This window comes from Temnothorax curvispinosus, unplaced genomic scaffold, assembly GCF_003070985.1.
Source record: "Temnothorax curvispinosus isolate PA1 unplaced genomic scaffold, ASM307098v1 QBEX01006721.1, whole genome shotgun sequence".
In the NCBI taxonomy this organism is placed as follows: domain Eukaryota; kingdom Metazoa; phylum Arthropoda; class Insecta; order Hymenoptera; family Formicidae; genus Temnothorax; species Temnothorax curvispinosus.
In genome coordinates this window covers 225791-244875 of record NW_020216501.1, presented here as the reverse complement: position 1 = coordinate 244875, position 19085 = coordinate 225791, and the positions used below count along the sequence as shown (strand labels likewise).

The 19085-nt window shown below is 38.2% G+C and overlaps 2 protein-coding genes across 6 annotated transcripts in view; one reads left to right on the top strand and one right to left on the bottom strand.

Annotated features, from left to right (window-relative positions):
• LOC112456263 overlaps positions 1 to 19085 on the top strand; it is an 83994-nt gene that overhangs the window by 13789 nt on the left and 51120 nt on the right. The window lies entirely within an intron of this gene.
• Positions 7 to 19085, bottom strand: part of LOC112456261 (trichohyalin-like) — a 39380-nt gene continuing 20301 nt past the window's right edge. For all 5 annotated transcript variants that reach the window (XM_025018675.1, XM_025018676.1, XM_025018677.1 and 2 more), the window contains 4 exons: positions 6725 to 6957; positions 1855 to 4765; positions 901 to 1066; positions 7 to 387 (listed from right to left, as the gene is read on the bottom strand). In XM_025018675.1, the coding sequence (XP_024874443.1) occupies positions 136 to 387; positions 901 to 1066; positions 1855 to 4765; positions 6725 to 6953 (3558 nt within the window). In that variant the 5' untranslated portion in view covers positions 6954 to 6957 and the 3' untranslated portion in view covers positions 7 to 135. The remainder of the gene's footprint in view (positions 388 to 900; positions 1067 to 1854; positions 4766 to 6724; positions 6958 to 19085) is intronic.

Sequence of the window (19085 nt, the reverse complement as noted above, 5' to 3'; positions counted from 1 at the left end):
GAGAGAGAGAGAGAGAGAGAGAGAGAGAGAGAGAGAGAGAGAGAGAGCCGTCGGTGTTGAAGAGAGTTTTTGCCTTTTTTTTCCTGTTGATATTTGTCTCTGGAACAGTGAAGGCTGAATCTTGTCGATGTTATTTTACGCGTTGGAATAGAACTGCAGGACTTCTTTTCTGGCAGCATCCGCGATAGGACTTCTGCACGGGTTAGGATCCCAATTAATCCCAGGGCAGCCCAATGATTCGAAACACTTCACGAGACGATTGTTATTGGCTGAACAACAGTGAACAACTGCCCAAACACACGCGCTAGGAGTCTGGGCGGGTGGTCTCGGAGTCGGTGGGGCAGGAAACCGTGGTACTTGTACGCCGTCGCGATGCGGATTGATTCCCTGGAAATAATTTTTTTTATTTTACATCCTTTTAATTTTATTTTAATCATTAATTATGATAATAAAAATATCTAAATATTTATAACAACATAAAAAGAGAATATCTGTTCATGTCGTGCATAACGCAATTTGCAAGAATAATATTGTTTTGTTACATTTAGCACATATTTCTTCTTTTTCGTTATCTTTTTTAAAATTATATTGCAACTTTTGGAAACATAATCGCAAGAAAGCGCTAAAGAGAAAGACGGTAGCGGTGCTGCTCAACGTCCAATCAATTAAACGGAACAAAGCGGGGCAACCGGAGACGGAGGCTTTGTTGGGGTCGAAGGGGCACGAATCCGCCGCAACTTTCCCCGTAGTTTAATGAAGCGCGCTTTAGTTTGGTAGCGCGAGACAATCGGCGACCACGAGATCGGATTCGTCGGTGAATAAACCGCCAGTGGACAGCCGAATCGGATTTACGCGATCGGAGTGCGGTGAAGTGTTTTGACAGACAAATGGAGGACTCACCGTGAAATCGATCTCGTTGTCGAAGCCGCCCCTCGATATCACGGGCAACGTCGGCGAGGAGCCGCCAGGACGGACTATTATCCTTGCGTTCACCGGCAGGGAGTTTAGTCTGGCTAGTTCTTGTCGTTTCCACTGGTCGGCCTCCTTCTGTCTGTGCTCCCTCATTCTACAGCAGATGGAAATAGGGTCGTGTTTATCCGATGGTTCGAATGAGTAAATTCGCCTCGATGATACGCTTGGGATGTTTCCTTAATTAAAGTTGCACTGTTCACGGACTCTGATATATCGCACGGTTGTTGCTATTTAAAATTTTACGCAAGAAATATCTCAGATTGCACAGGCGAAATTTGCTGTATTAAATCACAGGAAATGTGATAATATCTTTTAAGAAATAATTAATACTAATATACAATGTAACACAAAATAAAAGACGAAACGTACAAGAAATCTACAACATTAATTTATATATTTTTTAAATATACTATTTAACATGTATATTTACATTATATTTACATTTGAAATATATCTACGTTAGGCGATTTATAATTTGCATTAGAATACTTTTATAATTTTATATATTTTAATTATATATATTCTCATTCCTGAAACATTTTTTAAATTTATGGAATATTTGAATTTTATGGAATAAAATTAAATTTTATCCCGAATTCTGTCGCGATTTCTCATAAACTCGTAGCCCAAAATAAATTTGTGAAATGGATAAGTACAGATTTGTGCTTATCAATTTCATTGTGGGGATACTACCTTGACAGTAATATTAGTCTCTAGCGATAAGGGAATACGAGTAAAATAGAAACAAACGAACAGAGACAAACGATAGTAGTAACGAACATGGATAGCTGTAAAGCGCGACTCAAATAAAGTTCGTTGGCGTCGCGCCAGGCGAAAACTTTATTTTTGCGAAACGCTGTGCCCCAAGGACCACTTACATACCTGCTCTCTTCCTGTTGTCGTCTCTCGGCTTCCAATCTTTGTCTCTCGCGCTCTGCCGCCGCCCGCCTGGCCTCCTCGGCTCGCATCAAATTACTACTCGGAATCGGCCGGCTATCTTGCCGCCTTCTGTGCTCCTCGAAAAGTCGAGGATCCTGGTAGATCGGCCTCGTGGCTTCCGGCTGTCTCGTCCTTCCAGCTTCGTTCCTGGATCGTTCCTTCAACATCTCCTCCCTTCTTCTCTCAGCCTGTATCCTCGCTACCTCCAGCCGCTTCCTGTCCTCCTCGTACCTCCTCGATTGCGCCCTCCTCGCCTCCTCTTCTCGTCTGGCCGCCTCTTTTCGCCGTTCCTCCCGTAATCGTCTTTCTTTCTCCTCCTCCTCTCTCTGTCGCCTAGCGAGTGCTTTCCGTCGCTCTTCCGCCTCGTACCTCAACCGCCTTTCCTCCTCTAACTTTCTCGCCGTCTCCTGCTGCCTCCGTCTGACTTCCTCCGGTGAGCTTCGCGGATCGATATACGTAGGCGCCGACGGTCCGTGGACTTTCCTCGCTCCTGGATCGGGATATCTGTCGCGACGCCTGGCTTCCTCGATCAGTCTCCGCTCCTCGAACCAGTTACGACCGGCCGCGGTCGATTGATTATCCCTCGATGACACGTTTACTGGCTGGTTCCTCCTGATGTAATCCTGTAATTTTCTCTCTTCTTCCTGTCTTTTACGCTGCTCCTCTAATACTCGTCGACGGTACTCCTCATCGTTTCTACTCGCATTCATCCGTGGATCTCTGTTCTCCTCGGGTCGATAGCGTCGTCTCTCTTCCGATCTTCGATCGACATTGATAGGTCGATTCCGCGCGACATATTCTCGCAGCTTCTGTTCCCGCTGTCTTTCTTCTTGTTGTCGTCTCTTTTCGTCTTGATCAGGCTGTCTGATATTGTTCGGATGACTGACTGGATGTTCCGCGCGCATTAAATTCGATGGTGGCTGCTCTCGCCTTCTTTCGTTTTCGTTTTCCTGCTTCCGCTTCTCTGACCATTCTCTACGACGGTCCTCTAGTCTCCTTCTATCTTCCTCGGAAAGATTTCTCATTGGATCTTCTTGACGCCTCCTTGCCTCTTCTTCTCTTTTTCTTTGCGCTTCCTGCTGCGATCTGTACTGTTCCTGTCTCCTTGCTTCTTCTTCTTCTAATCGTCTTCGTCGTTCTTCCTCCCGTCTCCTCATTTCTTCATCGTAAAGTCTTCGTCTTCTTTCTTCGTCACTTACAGGAGAGGTTCTAGAGTCTGATCTTCTCAAGTTTTCCTCCTGCCATTTGCTCTGCGGTCTTCTCATTTCTTCTTCTTGTAATCGTCGTCTTCGTTCTTCTTCTTCTCGCCTTCTTAATTCTTCTTCGTTTTTTCTAGCCATCTCATTGCGCGCTGCTTCCTGTCTTTGTCGTTCTTCCATTTGTCGTCGTCGCGTCTCTTCGTTGTCTATGCGAGGTGTTGAAGCGTGATCTATCCTTTTACGATATTCCTCGTGTTGTCTTCTCCGCATCTCATCTCTTCTTCTTTTTTCTTCCTCCTCCCATCTACTCGTCGTTCTTCGATTAGCCTGTTGCATTCGTCGTATATGTTCTTCCTCTTCTCTTCGTTTTTGTTCAAGTAGTTTCTCGTACTCTTGTCTAATACTATCGATGTCAGTATTTAATTCACGATGCTGGTCACGTCTGCTAGATATATCTTGATGATATCGGTTCTCGTGCTGCCTGCGACGTGCAGTCACGGTCTGCAACTCGTCGCTGGACACGACACCTTCATCCTCGCCGAAGCCCCAATCGATCGACCGTCTCGTGCGCTTCCGCTCGCTTTTGCCGTCTGGAAATCCCTCAGTATTTGCTTCGGCAAACCACAGCAACCGTCGACCATGACTCCTGCTGGCGCCATCATCATCGCCCAATAAAACGGTTTCTCGCTTCGGTTTGGTCTCCTCGTAATTTTTAATTTCGAGATCCGTCAGAGATCGCTTGGACAATTCCTTTTGGTCAGTTATGGCTCCGCTAGAATTCGTTGGAGTGGATCCACCCAAATCTCCTCGTACTGGTAACTTCTCCAGTCGCCTGAACTCGTCCAGATGGTCAGAATTAAGATGGCTCGCATCCATATCTCCCCTGTTCGGTTTGTTCCCTTTCGTGGTAGTCTCCAGTCTCTTGAGCTTGAGTAGCTCGTCCATCTCCTCATACTCTTCTTCGTCGTATGACAAAACGTCGTCGAGATCCAGGGATACCGGTGTCACGTCCAGCAATACGGACGGCGGTACCTCGCCCTTCTCCTTGTCGAGCGTATCTATCGATCTTTTCGCCTTGTGGGACGACGACGACGCTTCGAGACCCTCGCATCCAACCTGTAGCTCCGGCACGCCGCCGATGCCAAAGGCGTCTCTGTTGACCAAGGGAGTCTCGGTTAGTTGTTCTTCGAAAAAGTTTGATTGTCTCTGACTAATGTTCGCATTTGTCGTTGTCGGCTTGATTTCCGTTGTCTTTGTCTTTGAATTCAGATGGCCCGTCTTTTTTGGAGCTTTGCTTTTATTTCCCGACGGTAAATTTGTGGAGGGCGTGGTTGCGGTCAGTAGAGTCTTCTCTTTGGATAGGTCTAGCTTGTATATTTCCATCGACCCCGGACCTTGATCCTGGAACGTGTCGTCCGCCACAAAGGGGTCGTCCAAAAGGTTTGAAGGGGATACCACCGTCTCGCGGGAAAGCGTTTCCGGCATCTTGTAGCCGTAATCGACTTTGTCGGACGCGAATTCCGCGCCGACGATATTCGGCAACCGCCTTTGCCAGTCTGAAAAGGGGTAGATTCGCTTTGACGAGACAATGTCCTTCAAGAGACTTTCAAGCGAAAAATCTCGCTCGGTAAACTTGGCATTGCGAGATAGAGCTTCTGGAAAATGTAATCAGAAGATTTTTCTTTAATGAGAGATATCTCAAAAAATATACTTGCTTACTTTGAAATCATAAGTCTAATAGCTTTTTAACTTTAATCAGCCATGCATTCAAAAATAATTATTTATAATTAATTTCATATATTTTTAAAAGTAATATTAGATCACGCGAAATGCACAATATCTTCGATTAAATCATAAAATTTTATATTATGTATATAAAGATTTTTTATAATATGAAATTTAATTTACATGATTTAATATAGAAATTATTTTTTATTGTTTTATTTGTTGCACAAATGTTGTGCAAAAAAACAAATTATAAAAATTAAATTAATGGAACAATATTACTTGAAACTTATTTATATGTATAAAAGTCAGAGAGAGAAATTTCCAAGCCGCGCAAATCTTTTTAATTTATATATATTTATACATATATCTTTAATATATGTAGGTTTTTAAACATGTGCGAATACTGCGAATATGTAATATTTTATGATGCAAAACTTTTCCGAGGTATATGCGAGACGAGTAATTGCAGTGCATAAAAAGTTATGAACTTCGCATCGGATTTGAGAAGTTCAAAATGATTTGACTCGATGTGTATCCAAACAAATTGCAACTTGGAATTAGGTGCTATTTAGTACGACTTCTATCGCAAATTAGATATACTCAGAAAATTAATTCTAACTATTCTCGCATTAGCACGCAACTTGAAATGCCGGTTTAATTTAGATTTAATCTACGGACGTGATTCTTCAAAAGATATTTAATAACGGTTTTATACACGACTAAACTAATGTAGTTGCATACTATAGTGACGTAAGTAATGTTCGACGCCAATTTATTTCCCCGAAATTCTTGCGTGCCGTTATGATATAAAGACCAGCGTTTGCGTGTGTGTTACTCCAAAAATATAGATCTCCATTATTCCCCTAAATAATAGCTCTCGCTCTCAAGTTTCTTTCCATACTAACAATCATATAAAGAAAATTTAATAATCTTTATGTATTTTTGAATGTATTGAATTACGTATACATTTTTTTAATGTGTTGAATTTACTTTATTTATTTCATTATTAAAATATTCTATTTGCTTCTCTCTCTCTCTCTCTCTCTCTCTCTCTCTAAATATCTTTTAATTCTGAAAATTAATAAAGGACGTAATACCATGAAATTGCCATTGTACTGACAACATAATGTAATATAATTAATATAAATTTTCAGATTTTTTAACACATAAAATATGCAAGTAGAAATATATATTCCGAGTATTATCTTTAATCAAGCGCGATAGGGGGAAATGAAAATAACTACATTTATTGAATGCATGCTGAAAATTCGAGCTTTTAAGCCGTGAGCAATATTCATTCGATATTAGAATTGCACGAAGACGTCGACCAAGGAAACCTTGATTAATCAGAAAGTCGGAGCGAACGGATTTCTACTGGTTAGACCGAACGACGCGTTTTATCGCGTCGCGTTTATTCCGGCTCCACTAGACGGCGCGACAGAATTAAATCGCTGATGTAATTAAAGCCAATTGAAATAGAGCAATATATATATGTACTTAGCAAATATATAAAATATATACATTTATTATACATTTAGTTATATATAAAATATGTTATAACTAAATGTATAATAAATAATGTAAATAATAAAATATTGAAAATATATATTTCTATTCAACATTCGCAGGAGAGGAAGAGAAGCAAGTAGATTATTTCTGTAAAATAATATTAACATTTAGAAATATAAGCCATAATATTATTATATCTTTTCCATATATTTGATCATATATAAGGGGAAGAAAAGAAATCAGAAAGATTTATACTAAGCTTTTTCTGATATAAATGACAATCTCATATTCGACATCAGTCCTTGAATTGACAGCGGGACACAGTATGGGTGCTTTATTTTGTACAGTTTGACACAGTGTTGTAGAATCTGACATACCCTCCGCAGAGATCGACCTTCGCGAGCCGATCCAAAGGTCGAGCGGTTGATCCTCGGCCGGATCGTGATCCCTCCAGTCTCTAGCATAGTCTCGTCGAATCCCAGCGTGTCGGCGTGGAGGCGCGGGGGAGTATTGATCGTGAGAGAGGCGGAGGGTGACTGCTCCTCCTATCAGAACCGCCACCGTCAGCCAGACCGTGGCCAGAGCCACTGTCACCCGTGGTTGCATCCTCCTGCAATCAAACGGGTGCTCCCTCGTTATTCCATCTTCCATCTTAGGTGAGCTCTCTCTTTACTGCGTTCTGACTTACTTCACTTAAACGTTACGGTAGAATCCCTAATCTCTTAATCTTTTAATACGTCTGAGTTCCTCACGTTTTTTTATTCCAATTCTTAAGGTTCTTTGATGTAAAATTTATAATGGTCAGAGAAGAACCAATGAGCGGTCAAAGCACGGTTTTATATTACTATTTACAGTAGTTATAATATATTAGCTATACAATAAAAGCACAAGTAGATACTGATATTTTAATATAATAAAAATAAATAGTTCTTTATGTGCATCATATAAATTACCTTTTGGAAAACCGATTTTCTTCGTAAGTTGTAATTTAAAACGAATTTCAAAGACTTACCTATATATCTATATATCTATCATTCAAACGCAAACATGCAAACCAACACGCTCCAAGCAGTACCACTCTCAGAATATACCGCGAAGAATAACGTATTCACTGTAACAACCATCTAACACGCGAATCTTATTTCCAAAAGGGAAAGCAAGCTTGGCTCTTTCTGACTTTGAATCTCAGACAACCCTCTCTCTCGTCACCCCGTTCGCCGAGTTACTCCGGCATCCTTCAAAGGACCGATCCGTCGCTTTGCCGAGAAAGATGAAAGCAGGCACGAGACAGCCTGTCTGTCTACCGCTCTCGAACTACACTCGAACTAGCCCTCTCCTCTCTTTGATTTCTCGATCTAGCTCTTCTACACACGAATCTGCCGCTACTTTGCGAGCGACACTTGGAGCGCGCCTCTCTCAGCGAAGCGAGAAAACGAACGAGAGAGACGGGGAGATAGAGAAAGGTCGATATCAACGGCGAATCGAGTGATCTTGACACACTGCCCGCGTCAGGCCAAAGTGGCTAAACTTAATACCGTGGCGAAGGAGAAGGCGAGGAAGGCCGTTTGTAGAATCAACTCTCGTGTGTGCATGACGCGCCAATTGACTTCCGCCAACTGACGTCACGTTTCTCTCTCTATTTCTCTCTTCCTCTCTCTTTTCTTTCGTAGACCCGTCAACCGAGTTGACCGAAGGACCACGGGTAATTTCGACTAAACGTCATTAGGGCGATTTTCTTCGTTTCTCGACACGCGAGATGTCACGCGAGGATCAATCGCAGGGTTTTAAGGTGTTCAGAGAAGACACGTATTAATCATCGTTTATGATTTTGATGTTTTGAATGATGTGCAGAAAGTACGAGCGTAAAGTAAATTGTGATTAGAATTGGGATTTATTCAAACTTTCGATATTCTACTGATAATTACGTGATATACTGAGAGTGATCTAGCTTTCATATCTATAACGAAACTTAAAGAAGAGTCATAGATAACTAAATTAATTATATTATTAATTATTTTGATTTATAGAAAACTATTGGAGAAAATTAAAAAGAAATTCTATTCTCACTTTAGTGGTATTAATTTTTCTAAAAAGTTTTTTATAGCCACGCAAATGTAATGAGAGATTATAATGAGCGGTTTAGATTTTGTCATTGCAGTCAGTAGATCAGCGCGAGTTATTCTTAGCCACTTATTTAGCGTCCAAAGGAAGCGCGGTTGATCGGACGCTCTAGCAGACTCGATATATTCTCATATCATTATGAAGTCAATTAGAGCAATCACTTTTCTTTTCTTCTATTCGACGGATCTTACGCCACGATTTACTACTAAAATAACGTATATTTTTTTTCAATTATGCGTTCTAAATCGCGATGCCGTTACATTGATCCATAAAAGAAATGCAGCAATGCTTTTTTTGTGGATATATCGTATCTTCATGATGTAGCGATTAAGTCAACTTGAGTGAGAGGAATACGATTTCAAGCAAGAATGAGTGATACATTCTCGAGCACGTAAACGAGAAAATATCCCGGTGAATGAGGATTTATTAGTCGCCGCAAGCGAATACATGCGATTTAACGACGGAACGCATTATATATTTGCGGCGATGCAGCGAAATATAATCGTAATATATTACACAGTATGATACATTATAGTTTTTCTCGATAACGGCGTAACAAGAATAATAATCCGTTGACAATCGGCAAATGTATAATTACGGGGGAATACATATTGGAAGACATTATTGCAAGCTATAATAGAGCCGAGAATTATGTCCATATCACAAGTATCTCTAATTACTGGTCATTACAATATAATGCTCGATTGTGCAAGTAGAAGAGTGATTAATTAGTAATGGACCGCGCCTGTAATTAAATAGTCGCAAACTCATGTTCCGGGCGAAACTCTACCCTTGTAAACTACAATTACGTTTAGCACGAAACGAGATACATGTTGCAGTTCTGCCAAAGTACTTCATTCGCTTGCATACATATTCATGCCTACCGATACCGATTTATCTTTGCTTTACTGCAGAATCCAAACAAATATCTTTATAACATTGCAAGACAAGTATTGCATTCAAAAGTATTGGTAAGACATTTTTACCCAATGTTTTATTTGATATTGTTAAATAAGGGAACGACGAGGACATTATATATTTCACGGATTGTTTTTGTGGATTCTACGAATTATTTCGTTATGTTTTACTAAGGCCAAATAATTAATACCTTGATATGAAGATAGAGCATTTGAAATTATTATACCTACAAATCTGTGTGTCACCAGAGGGTCACATTTAGCGCTAAATATAGGACATAAATATATGTATTGAAGCAGTAATTTATTCCTCCGAGAAAATAGGCTTGCCATGTTCTTACGCGGATCTTCAATTATGAGGATGCTCGCGGCGTCGCGCGGACTTAATTGCACTAATTTTCCTAGACAAGGCAGATTAAACTTCTGCCAATAGTCTGCGCAGTTTCATTTCTCTTTTCCCTTATCTAATTCTGTATCTATCTCACTGTATCTTTTCAATTCATCTTGCATACCTGGGGCAATGGCGACGACTGGAGTAAACTTTCCTTTCAGATCTAACTTTTAGCGTAGAAAATCGCTATATCATCTCTCTTATTGTAAATGTGGTCATGATAAGTCGGGATACGATCCTGAAAACGGACACGTGCGAAAAATATTTTCAACGAATGTCGCGTTAATCTTCCACGGATATATTCGTAAATAATTTAATGAGATGTAAAAATGCAAAATGAATGCAAATGTCTAGGATATTTCTTGTGCTCTTACGAATCGTCTTTTGCTGCCTTATGCCTTCTTGTTTGTACTACCTTGTAATATGGAAATGAACTGCATTGTGTACCTCTTTTCAGCATTATTTTATCTACGTCCTTTTCATTTCATTATATTAATAAATTGTACATAGAGTGTACAATTATTAATATAACTCGGAAACTACTTTTTTTCTCAATTTTTTAAAATAAAAATTGAAAGTCAATAAATTCAGCGATCGATATTTAAATAATTATCCATTTTCTATTGCTCATAACTTAAAAATTTTCCTTTCAACACTTTTATTAATAAAAAATTAACTTTATATTGATATATATAGAAAAGCTTACAGAAATATCTATGTAATACATATAAATAGTTACTGCTAAATTTCTATTGAAGACTCTACCGAGGAATGAAATTCTTAATGGATTTTGAATATTCTACAATCCATGAATGAAATTATTCATTATACACTTAGATATTCTGCATTCTTGTCGAAATAACACTTGTCGAAAACCTCAGAACTTCTATCGAATTGTCGATTTTTAATGCTGATTTCGCCGAATCCTGAGCAGTTTGTACGAAGCGCGGTCCAGAAACCGTCGGAAAAACGGTCGTCCGGGGATTTGGGCGAGTTCTCGCAAACGAGACAAGTGCGGCACGGTTTATTATGCGGCACGCGAAATCGGATTAGGATCGCGTTCGATGCGAGCGCATGTGTATCGTGATCGCCGATAATAACGCGGCGCAGCATGGCAGGTAAAACAGCCGTTAAAAACGACTTGCTCGCTGTATAGTAGGTATATGCGTACACGCTCTCGTCTGCGCTATCGATCGCGCCGCTTTCGGCCTGATTTTTTGCAGATAACGTATTGAAATATTGAAGCTTTACGCGGGTCTTTTATATACGCACGTTGTGCGAATGCGTTATACATTCAAATGCAATTTTTTTTTTTATTAAATTCGACTCACGTGTACCTTTATCACGCACGATGATAAATTTTCTCGCCGCGAACGATTGAGCGTCGAAACTTTAATGGCGGTCGTTATGTTTCCCGCTACGAGAAAGATGCATAATGTATCGAAACCCAGCATTAACGTTACATTATATTGCGAATAGAATGACTCGGTATCGCGGAATATTTTAAGGACTGAATACATGAAACTGGAGTGTATCTTTCCGGAGTAGAATTTTTGTGAAAAGCAGAATAATGGAATTATTTGGCTCTTACTTGTACAATTCTTCATCTAGAAAAATTTTTAGCTACTAAAATTTAATATTCATTACCATTGTTGTATTAAGATTTCTATGGTAGCAGCGCGACAACCAGAGGTCTTCGACACTCTCTTAATCGGAAGGGGGGGGGGGGCTTTTCCTCGGCGGAATCAAGAAAAGTGGTATTAGCATATTAAAGTGTGCCGCGCTGTATCGGAGCGTTGCTGGTCAGAAGGTTAATTGCGGCTTAATAGGCGGCCCGCTTTTCTGCCATTACCACCGTTATTCAACGTTACAACGCGCGAATTCCTTAATGCAGAACGCGAGATGTTGCGCGAAGATTTATTTCCGTAAGCGGCTCACGTACAAATGCATAAATAACATCAATGCGCGCGTTGTAAAACGGGGCACGGAATGTCTTTTTCTCTTTCATCGTTTCGCGTCGGGCAACACGTTGATATCTCCGCTGTGAACTCGTGCTGTCCTTGCAATTGAAATATACAATTGACGATGCTACATGAAAATAAAAAAGAAAGAAGATAAAAATCTTGGGAGAGCGTGATGTACTCTAGAGAACAGCGTTGTTAAAATTACAAAATTTGTGATGGAGTTTTGACCTGTACGTGTAGCGCGCACATAAAAATTCAAAAATAGCACGGGTTGTTCCGAAATATGTATACCGATGGTGTAGCAAATATTCCGAAAGAAATTTGCATTTTTCCTTCCCTGGGGAAAATTTAATCCGCGGTTTATTGTATAGATCGCTGAAAGCTCCTTCTTTTTCTCTTTCGTTTTCTTGCATTCTTGAGCGTTTAAATACTCCGGCAGTACTCTCTTAGGGACGAATATTTTTTAAATACGTAATATCGTAGATTTTTAGATCTTTACTACAGCTTTCTTCCTGGCAAGAACTTCTTTTACTGTAACTGATAATTTCTTGTTATAGTTATATTGGAGTCAGGAGACCGTTTTACCATGTAAACTTCGCCATGTAACGAGGCGATTATCCACAAAGCAATAATCGTTAGCGACTTTAGTTTGTTATTACATCGCATAACGCCATAATTGGACGACGTTGGCAACTTACGAATAACTCGATTGAAATAACGGATATACTTTCGTAATTACCAGGCACCCTCATTCCGACGCTAATCCATTTCCTCTGCATCTAGCAGTCCGGAAATGCCAATTGCAAATTATTTCCTGACCTAAGCGCCTCCTCCGTGTTCTGATTTACGGATGCAAGTCGCACGTTAATCTTTTTCATGTACTAAAAATTTATATGAAGTATTTTTTTAAAGACGAAAGAAAAAATATATAATAATTTCGTGATAATATTTTCCATGTTTAACTAGAGAACATCTATTTGGATTTTTTCTGTTGAAAAAAAAACTACGCGATAATATTTTCAGTGATTTATCGAACCACTGGACTCATACAGACTACATTGCGTATTGCTACCGATCGATTAGCGTTTGCGTTAATTAAGGGCGAACGATAATCAAGCAAAAAGTGTCGCCTAATTAACGTGAGCGCCCGCATTGCTGCTGATCAGCGGGCTCACCACTGAATACTTATTAATGTCGGGTGATTTGTATCGGATGTGCTAACGAGAGCACTAAAAAGAATAATGATCCCATTTGTCTAATAATGTAATTGTAAAAGTCGCTAGGCAAATAAAGAGTCGCGTTCCATCGTCAATTACATTCCCTTTACGTTCCGAGATGTTATCCAGTCCGCCACTTTGTCAAATTAACCTTAATTCGAATCTCTTCTTTCATCATCGAAAGGAAAGATCAAGAGGGGATATGAAAAGATGTGAGTTTCTTAAATTATTAATAATAGTGACGTTTCAGATTTAAGATAAGACTATATATTGTAGAATATTGGAATTTTTTACAAGCAATAGATATTGAAATATATCAAAATTGCAAATATATATAGAAATCGTTTAATTCGCAAAAAATGAAGCATGAATCATAGATGGTAGATTCTTTTAGTTTACGTAGTGTCTACAAAATATGACTTTATTTCGCTGAAAAGTCGATAATTGGAAAACGAATTATATAAGTGCTGAGAAAGTGTTTCGTTGCTTCTTTTCATTTTCGTCGAAAATTTTATTATTCATTATTGCTTTTTCCACACCTTTTGTGGGAAAAGGTGAGAAAACAATTTCGAAGATTGTCCTTACAACACGTGATAACGCGACCGTCTAAAATCACAATAACTTGTATTAGCTTGAACATTGATGATAAACCGATGCAACTGACTTTCTGTTGGAAAATCTTCATTACTCTTGCTCTCAAACGGCCACTCCGCTTTGCGGACGACGCCTTAATTCTAGATAAACTATCAGCAAATTGCACGGAAAATAGAAGAGATGCATCGAGAGAGAAAGAGAGAGGGAAAGATTGGGAAAGAGATAGTTTTATTGTACCCCGGGGTATGAGGGTATGGGGGGATGGGGGGCAATCTGGATACGCCTGATGAGATTCTATTCTTATCCCGCAGGAAGTTATATTAAACGTCAATAGTGCTTCTATCATTAGGGCTATTATTCTCTTAAGCATTATATATTACGACAGATTTGCACATTATAATCTTCTCGGGCAGGTCGGTTTATGACACCACTCATTAAAATTTCTCGTATTCTTTCCAGGTAATAATTACTTTTCTTTTATACAATAATTACTTCATTATATTACTCTCGTTATCTTTCAGTCTTTTTATCTTCTTTGAGTATTAATTAAAATATTCTCTTTTTCTCTCTCTCTCTCTCTCTCTCTCTCTCTCTCTCTCACTCACTTTCGTTCAGTCACATCTCACCACAATAGATGAAATTGGATTTGTATGCAACTTACAATTATAATTAAGCAACATGAACGAGTTTTTTAATAGTTGAATAATTAAGAACTCGGCATACTTTTTCAATAAGTATTATAACGATATTAACCGCGTACGAAGTTCGAATTCGATTTAAAAACATATCGGAAAATCGTATAAGAATAGACGGGCTCAGATTAACAGATTCTCTGAAAGGCAATTCTGGAGTTAAATCGTATTTTACGATACGATTCAAAAGGTACGATGAAATGTAGAGCAAAGGTCACGCGTGGCTGATGCGAGTCTTGCAGCCGCAGCCACGGGCAGAAATTTACAGCGCGATTATAAATTAACAGAACATTAGTATCGGGAGCTGGCAGGCAGACGCGTTACCTCCCCGAGTCGAGTGTCGGGCGGCGTTATCACGTTAGTTGCGAGCGAGCGAGCAAAATAATTAGAGCGGCCCGGTATATAAGCGGTACGTAGAGCCTATTTCGAACTAACCGGATAACCCTCGCGGGCATTAATCGCCGTCGTCGCTGACGTCGCCCGTGGATGTCGGCCCTTGAAATTCGACGTGTTACGACGAAATCAGCAGTGACTTGCGATTTCTTCGACGTGGCGCTTCGGCCTTAATCCTTTTTCTTGTCTCTGCCCGACTCGAGAGATAGAATCGTCAATAAATGTTGGGCTTGTGTTGCAATATTCACGTTCAACCTTAAACTTGACCACTATAACGCGTGTGTGTGTGTGTGTGTGTACTTTCCTTCTTCACTCTGAAGAATTTTATTTTGATGCGTTCACTTTATACTGTTTTAATGAGTAGCAGACTTTCAAAAGTATAAAGTATATAGAGATGTGTAAATATTCATTTTATATTTATATATTTCTATTTACGTCATAAATTTTATTCATCTTTTTATAAGCTAATTTACATACTTGAAAACGCAGAATATATTATGAGACAAAAAAGTATTTTGACGTATCTCAGATTTGATCAACAAGAGAAAAATGACGTTTCAGCTTTTATAGTCTGATAATTTTTATTTCTTTTTTAAATGCAGATCCTAATTTACAAATTCTTAAGTATAATTTTACGTGAGATTATATTATTTTTATTTATCTGCATTGATCTTTTGTAAGTTGTATAAAAGTGATTTCTTATACAAATCACATATCTATATGCGAAAGCGTGACTAATCATGTAAGGACGATAAAGACAATTACGCACAGTGCACGACAATTACATTTTTACCACATAATCTTTATCATGCTTTTAAAAACTCCCCATTAGGTAGAAAGTATCGTTTGTTTTCTAAGCACTGTTATGTTTCTCGTGACGAAGCAAGGTGCGCCGCTCTATGTTCGCTATCAATGGCTAATTGCTTTAATCACTAATTACTTCAATGCGCGATAAGGTTGGATACTCTTCGTCGTCGCAGACCGGTGCATCGAATTAGAACGCGCAGTTAAGTGCCTCGATCAATTGTATATATATATACATATATGTATATGTGTCTATATATATCGTTGCTTAAAATAAAATACACGATATTATTAACGCCAAGGTGAAATATTAAAAAACATCACTGATATACATTGTTAAATGCACTCATAGTAGCAAAACAAATATTTACCGCTGGCATTTGCTTATAGATATAATTACAATTATTGTGGAAAATAAATAAATTTAATTGTTAAACATAAATAAATTATATTATTGAACTTTTTGATGCAATAATAAACCCAATCAAATGTAAAATTAATAATTGAAATATGGGGAATTAATGGAGAAAAATAAAATATATTGAAAATAAAATTTACCTTTTTGCTTATTGGTAACTTTTCGCATTCGAATTAATTTTATTTATCAAGTAAATCAACGAATAGTGCTGTAGCTGTAAATATTGATTTAGATCAGTCAGAAATGCAAGTTTACGCACATTACACTCACGTTTCGATGTGACACGAACGAAGCGATAAGTTGTTCATATGTATTGCGCACACAGCTCATCCAGCCTCGATAATTAATTTTATTACGTAAGATTCGCGAGACTTGGCTTTTGTTACGATTCTTCGCCGCGAGTTAAAAAGATATTACAATCCCATTTAATTACTACCTTTTTTCGACTTTACTAATATTCTGAAAAGTTGTATTAGTAATTATTCCTCTCTCTTTCTGAGAACAAGAAGAAAATACTTGCAAGAATTATTATATTCAATGCTTTAACGTCAAACATTCCATCCACTCTAAATAATTTCTTAAAATTTGAATTAATATATATTTTTTATTTTATTTATATTTGATCAAAATTTGATTGATTAGCATTTGCAATGCTCGTACAAGATGCATCTTCCTATCAATAATCGATTTCCTACAAGTCTGCATGAATTAATATACAATATAGTGAATATAGAATCATAAATTGCGCGAAATGTTTTGAAATGCCAATACATTCATAAAGCATGCTTCGCGACATTAAGGCTCTTGTCGACATTTTACTTGATCCGAATTTGCAAAACTTTCTATCTCCCCCGAGGTACGCCACTATTTCGCGAAAAGCTCGGGGAGCTTTTGCGAAGCGATGTAAGACAGCATTGAAATCGGATTCGCGAATCACCTTGCTGGCTCGCCAGAAGAGTTCATTCGTTCGCATAACGTACAATGCGGCTATATTCCCATCGGATTACACGGATTCCGCCGTTTTAGAACGCACGAGTTACTGCAACATGTCACGATCCTTCCGATGATTTTGCATTCTGCTAGAAAAGGGTAAGAACTTAGATTCACAACGGAGATATACGCGCGATAAAATCTGCCGTACGAATGGTTGCAGTCATTCCTGTTTCTGAATCTTCTCGATTTAAAAATTTTTATCTTTGCAATGCAATAAACAGAGCAGTCCAGATAAATCTTTAAAATACTAAATTATTATATAAAATTAGAAAATAAGATTGAGTACATCTACCTGAAAAATATTAATATATTTAAATTCAAATTACATTATATAATTTAAAATGTGAGTTCATAATTTGTGTTAAGAGTTATCTGTTCGATAATTAAATTTTAAAAAGCATAACTTTTTACATCTATTTATCAGGAGAATTTTAACATAATTACACATGTTATAAAAATTATTTAATATATAATTCTAAAAATGTGAACCTTATACTTTTTTTAATATCTCAAAATAGACATCTCCTGATTAAGTCATCGATTTATTTTGCTCTGTCGAGGGAATTTGCTGAACCATAATGCATAGGCTAATCGTTCGTGAGCAATTAGAGGGAATTGCACGACCAACATGATGATGTTCGAGGATGTTCGAGGAAGTTCATGGTCGAGTCGAATGTTAATATTACTGCAATCAAGATCGTTTAAATGTTTATCATCACGCGCGCGTTCGTCGTATTATACCGCCAATAATTGTGATATATGTACATTAGCTTGTTAAAGATTCGTGTTTTAAATCACAGGCATGTACTGCCGCAGCTAAATTATCTTTAATTCGTCGGAATTAATGACCACACATCATTTTCTGTGTCTCAACACGACGCCGCGACGTGCGGACTGCTTGGAAATGTCAAGAGTTTGAATTTTATTATGGACTGCAGGGGAACTGGGAAGAATTAGGAACATTGCGTCAGACCGTCATGAATATATATATATATATTTGGCTTGAAAAAGACAGTTAGTGTCAGTCTTAGCTTCAATTCATATTCAGAAAGAGAATATAATTTTTACATTTAAAAAGTATTAAGGAAGAAAGCAGTGCTTACATTTTTTATGATGCTAAATAGTTTTTATAGTCAATAAATTGCTATTTTCCTGCAACTAAATATATGTAAATATCTTTGTAAATGTTATATTTTTATGATATATATTTAATCGCTTCGAATGAATTGCTCTTAACAAGTTACAAACACATTTGTTTAATTGTAAAAAACATTTTAGTACATTAAATATTCCTTTGGTAACTTTTTTCAATCATTTCTTGCTGAATACGATAACTTGGCATTTTAAGGATCTGGACTGCTTCTACAAGTCTATAAGTCGCGACAATAATTTTTCAAGTATAATCTCAAGGAATACTTGTTTTCTCTCTATACTTCGGCAACGCGCATTAATAACAGAGTTACAATCCGGTTAAATGTGTTAATTAAGAGCGCGGAAAACTTAGATAAGTCTGTGAGGGGTGCCGCGCGGAACTCCAAATTAGCTCGTTATCCGTGTAGCAAGTTCTAAACGAAAAACATCTTAATCCGCGATCATCACACAAATAAAACAAACTTCCGCGAGAAAATAACATTTTGGTAATGTCTTCTTTTAGTGCCTATTATTTCGGTTTAGCATAAAGCGAATAAATATATAACACTCATTAAAACAAATATCTAAATTATGTATCGCATACGCATATACAAATTATTTCACGTAACAATCTTTTCAGACTGCATTATGTCATCATCGACACTATTATTATTTCGATTGAACTGTCTCTTCGTTTAACTTAATAAAGGAACTTGGCCGTTGGGCACAAGATCATTTTGATTCCTGAAATGCATTACTGGGAATTGCATTGAGACAAGGTAGTAAAACTTGATGCAATAAAACTTGATGCAACAGGATCCTCCTGGGAAATTGTCGAAATTGTATATCGAGTGACGTCGCCTAAAACATGAATCGTTTCTGTTATTTGGCTTCGCGACAGCAGAAATGGAATAGCATTAGAATAACGGGTTACCAAAATATACGCGAATCGTGCTAACAATGTCGCGAGCGATTCGCGACGTTATCGTTATCGCGTGTCATTTTGCCAGGTCACGCGCGTTTAGCGCCGCTTTGCACGCGAATCACGCGTTTTTACGGTAACGAGACGTTCCTTAATAGCGTTTAAGGAGGAAAAACCCATC